The 4,308-nt window shown below is 44.2% G+C and overlaps 1 protein-coding gene across 1 annotated transcript in view; it reads right to left on the bottom strand.

Annotated features, from left to right (window-relative positions):
• The window catches only part of EFCC1 (EF-hand and coiled-coil domain containing 1), a 56,245-nt gene that overhangs the window by 15,685 nt on the left and 36,252 nt on the right, over positions 1-4,308 (bottom strand). Inside the window, exons 3-4 of the mRNA XM_017834882.1 lie at positions 3,987-4,102; positions 390-522 (exon numbers count right to left, since the gene is read on the bottom strand). Of these exons, the coding sequence (XP_017690371.1) occupies positions 390-522; positions 3,987-4,102 (249 nt within the window). The remainder of the gene's footprint in view (positions 1-389; positions 523-3,986; positions 4,103-4,308) is intronic.

The raw sequence follows: 4,308 nt of genomic DNA, 5'->3' as shown, positions 1-4,308 counted from the left end.
TGATCCTCTGGGGCACAGGGGGTGACTCTTGGGGATGGGCCTGTGCAGGGCCAGGAGTTGGACTGGATGATCCTTGTGGGTCCCTTCCAACTCAGCATATTCTGGGATTCTGTTAAACCTCTCAGTGAAGCTCCATGGCTGTAAAAGCCAGTTTTCCTGCAGAATTTTTGGCAGAACAGATCCCAAATGAGTGTCCAGCTGACATTGGGGAGGGCTCAGTAGGAGCATCCAGGATTGCTGTTCCCCATGAACAACAAAGGAGGGGCAAAAGGCTCTGCTTCACTTTGCCACATAGCTGTGCTGCTTCTGCCTGAAGCCACGGGACCTTCAGGTCACAACATTGTCTTTGCAAGGGGTTCAAATAGCACCAATTAATGAATTACACTTACCCACTGCTGCAGCAAGGGAGCTTGGCCAGTGGTTTCTTCCCATGGCCCAGCTGGGGGGCCTGGTCCCCTGCCCACTTCTCCTCCTCCTCATCAGAGGCAGCCTGGCCCTCCACGGAGCGGAACAGCTGATCCTCTGTGGAACACAACAACCCTCATCCTCTGTGGGACACAACAACCCTCATCCTCTGTGGGACACAACAACCCNCTCTGTGGGACACAACAACCCTCATCCTCTGTGGGACACAACAACCCCTGATCCTCTGTGGGACACAACAACCCCTCATCCTGTGCTGGGACACAACAACCCCTGATCCTCTTCTGGGACACAACAACCCTCATCCTCTGTGGGACACAACAACCCTCATCCTCTGTGGGACACAACAACCCTCATCCTCTGTGGGACACAACAACGCCTCAGCAACACACCAACCACCCCAACGTGCTGTAGCTGCTTAAACCTGAGACTGAGCCAGAGAGAGGGGAGTTTAAAAACACCACTGAAACCCCAGGCAGGGCCCTCCAGCATCCATGGAAAGGGGCTTTAAAGGAGTGGCAGGGCAGCTGCAGCAAAGATCCTTATTTTAAGTCTTGAACACTTCAATGTCCTTTTGCAGGTAATTTGTAGCTATTTCACTTCAACTCTCTTCTTTCTCTATGTAAGTCTAATTTAAGGATAAATGTGAAGGGTTAGTGTGGTGTTGGGGGTAAATTACTGCTCAAGCATACAACTGAATATCGACTTTTGGAGAGGAAAGAGAAAGGATCATCCTAGGTAAGACTGTTCTTGCACAGTCACTGTACCAGCTGAACACATATTCAGAGAGCAGAAATTGGACATCAATGTTCTCTAATCCATTTACTCACTGTGTTTTCTAGGGACAGGAGTTTTATTATATAAATGTAATATTAGACCCATAGCTATCTCACATTTAGTTATACCTTTTTACCCAAAACTAATGTCTCCTCACATGCCAAAAATATTGTAAATGGACTGTCTACACTGTATTTAAAGATACCTGTACTATTATAGTAATATGTCAATGCTTTTTTAGCTGTATCTTATAAAAGCCATTGCATTTAACTCCTTTTTGTTGAAAGATGACATTTACTGGGATTATTATGAGGATTAGGGGATTATTATGATACCTGTAACTTACTGGGTATTTTTTGGTACATTTAGCACATGAAAAGCACTGGTCACATCTTTATTCTGAGCATGTATTTTGAGCTGACATCAGGTGAAACCAATGTCAACGTGATTTTGAATTTTATAATTATTTACCTTAATCACTGTCAAGTTAATTAGAGAGTTTTAATGAATTCTAACGGAGTGATCAAGTCAAATGCTGTTATTTCTTCAAATATTGAAACACATTTGACCTTGGGTAGCAAGTGTTGTGCACGTGGAGCTTGTTCAGCAGAGGCAGGGGGGGCTCCAGGGGATGGGGGCCCCAGCAGAGACTCTCGGGTGAAGGATGTTCTGCCTCACTCCAAGGACACAGCACCTGCAGCTCCAGCTGGAATATCATGAGAGGGACTGCTGTGTGTCTGCAGGGGCAGGGAACCCTTGGGAGGGCAGTTCAGCTCCACCTGTGCAGGATCCCAAGATCCTGCACAGCTCCGTTCACAACAACAATGAAAAAATGGCCTGTTTTTTCCCTTATTTTTTAGTTCTGGTTTACACTCAGCATAAGTTAATGCAATTTTCATTCCAGTGGCATTCAGAGTGCCTAGTTTATAGGTTATGGTGTTCAATAATTTATTGCCTGAGCAGGAACAAAGCTTGGTTCCTGCAGTGTTGCTCTTTAATTAGAGGATGAACGTCTGTGTGTTCCTGGCAATCCTTACACTGCATGAACCCAGGGATCTGCAGCACTTGCTCTCTGTGAGGCACAGCCGAAACAAAGGCAGACTTTATTTGCAACCTGTGATACCTTAGGAGGGAACCTTTTTTATCCCTATTTCTTTTCCTGCCATGGGAGTTCCAAGGGGTAACAATCAGAGCTCCCGGCCCGTGTGGCAGCTGTGAGAACTGACCCCACACCGCTGCGGGTTCCTCGGCAGCTCCACAAGGTCTAATCCAGTAAATGAACTGCAGCATCTGGCACAGCAGACACTCAGATGAGGCTTTTGAACGTGGAGGAAGAGGCATGTGAATCTCAGCTGGGCTTCAGGCCAAAATAGCCAAGGTCCTTGTAATGCTTTTTGGTTTTCTTCCCCCCACGCAAGGGAATGTCCTCCCCTCCCACTGAACGCAGGCACAAAAGAGAGGAGCTTTGACATCCCCCTTGGAGATTGAGATGGCAGGGCTGGAACCCAGAGAGGAAATGGAAAACTTCTCATGCACCTCTTTTAACAGAAAGCCAGGATTTTACGAAAATTCTTTTACTAAGCTGATATTTAAAAAAATATTCTGCCAGTAAAATCATAGAGCACTTTATTTTTTGTGATATTTAGGCATTTATCTGTAAACTGCCTAATGCAGCATATCTTAATTCCGTTGATGCAAGTGCTCTTCTGCTCTAAGAAATTTATGTTTATTAAAGTGTGTGTATAGAGATACAAAAAACAGAATTCATTCTGCATCTAGATTAATTAATTATTTTATTTATCTAGTATACCTAGGTCTAATTCTGCATGTTCACATAATTTTTTTTTCTTTGTTCAGCTCCCTGAGGTAGTTTTCTTTTCGGCCTAACTAGTCCTTTTTTATTTGATGGAACAGTTTTCTCTGTTTTTAAATCTATAACCCCACAATTTATTTGTATGAAAAGTTTTTGCTAGAAAGCTCTTTGCACTTGAAATATGGGTAGCTTAGTTTAACGTGGAAACTGTCTTTGAGTCGGCAAAGTGCGTGATTTGATAAGAATATTGTTGAAGCAGGTTTACTTTCTAAGTCTAACCAGATGAAGAACGTGCTGCAACTTTAATTGTATTTACATCACTATTTTTCATGTTCCCAAGCAGCTGCTTGCCAGCTCTATTCAATCCACACCTAAAGTCCGACTTTTTTATCACTAAAAACAGCTCCAGTCTGCAGGAAAGATCCTTGTAACTTAGAGTTACTGCTGGGTAAGTACTTTTGTGGTCCTTGAACTTGATGTGTCCAAAACCATAAATAAATAACTGAAGGGAAGCCAAACTGAGCAATGTTATGCCAGTAGTTAGTGCTAAACAGGTTGGGCCTTTCCAGAGTCACTGGAGCAGCCAGAATGTTTCCAAGGAGTGTGGCTGTACAGAATATTAACTGCAAATAGTTTCCTTGGAAAATTATTTTAACTGAGGTTGTGAGTTTTTATTTACAAAGAAATGAAAACTTTATACTTTTAAGCCAGGAAAAAAAGTTTGGGTGAGATGACTCATATGGAAAAAAAGCAGTTTTAAATCATAGCTCTAAGTAATAAGTTCAGCCTTTTATTAAATATAAAATTATGTGGGAGTGAGAAATAGAAATCTGGGATACAACCTTTTATCTAGGTCTAAGATTTCAAGATTCACTAGGACCGGTTTGTGGTTTGGGGGTTTAATATATTAGTTTTTCTGCTGCTGTTTTTCCCAGTGGCTGAGGAGGGGCAGTGGAGTGTGCTGGGTGTGTACCGTGCTCAGCAGTCCCGGCTCCTCCGGCGGGGGATCCGCGGCTCTGCCGCCCCACGGAGGGACAGCGGGTCCCTGCACCCTCCTGCTGCTCCGGGAGGCTCCTCTCCACCCCCGACCTGCAAAAACAGGGCAGAGCAAGGTGAACCGGGAGAAAATCTGGAAAACCAAACAACCAAAGGATTTCAGCTGTTCTTCTGATACTAAGAACTAAAGAGTACTCACAACTTTTAGTTCAATTTACAGAATCCCAGGATATCCTGAGTTGGAAGGGACCCACAAGGATCATCCAGTCCAACCCCTGGCCCTGCACAGGCCCATCCCC

This window comes from Lepidothrix coronata, unplaced genomic scaffold (assembly GCF_001604755.1).
Source record: "Lepidothrix coronata isolate B3197 unplaced genomic scaffold, Lepidothrix_coronata-1.0 Scaffold244, whole genome shotgun sequence".
Lineage (NCBI taxonomy): Eukaryota > Metazoa > Chordata > Aves > Passeriformes > Pipridae > Lepidothrix > Lepidothrix coronata.
This window is presented reverse-complemented; position numbering and strand designations above follow the sequence as displayed.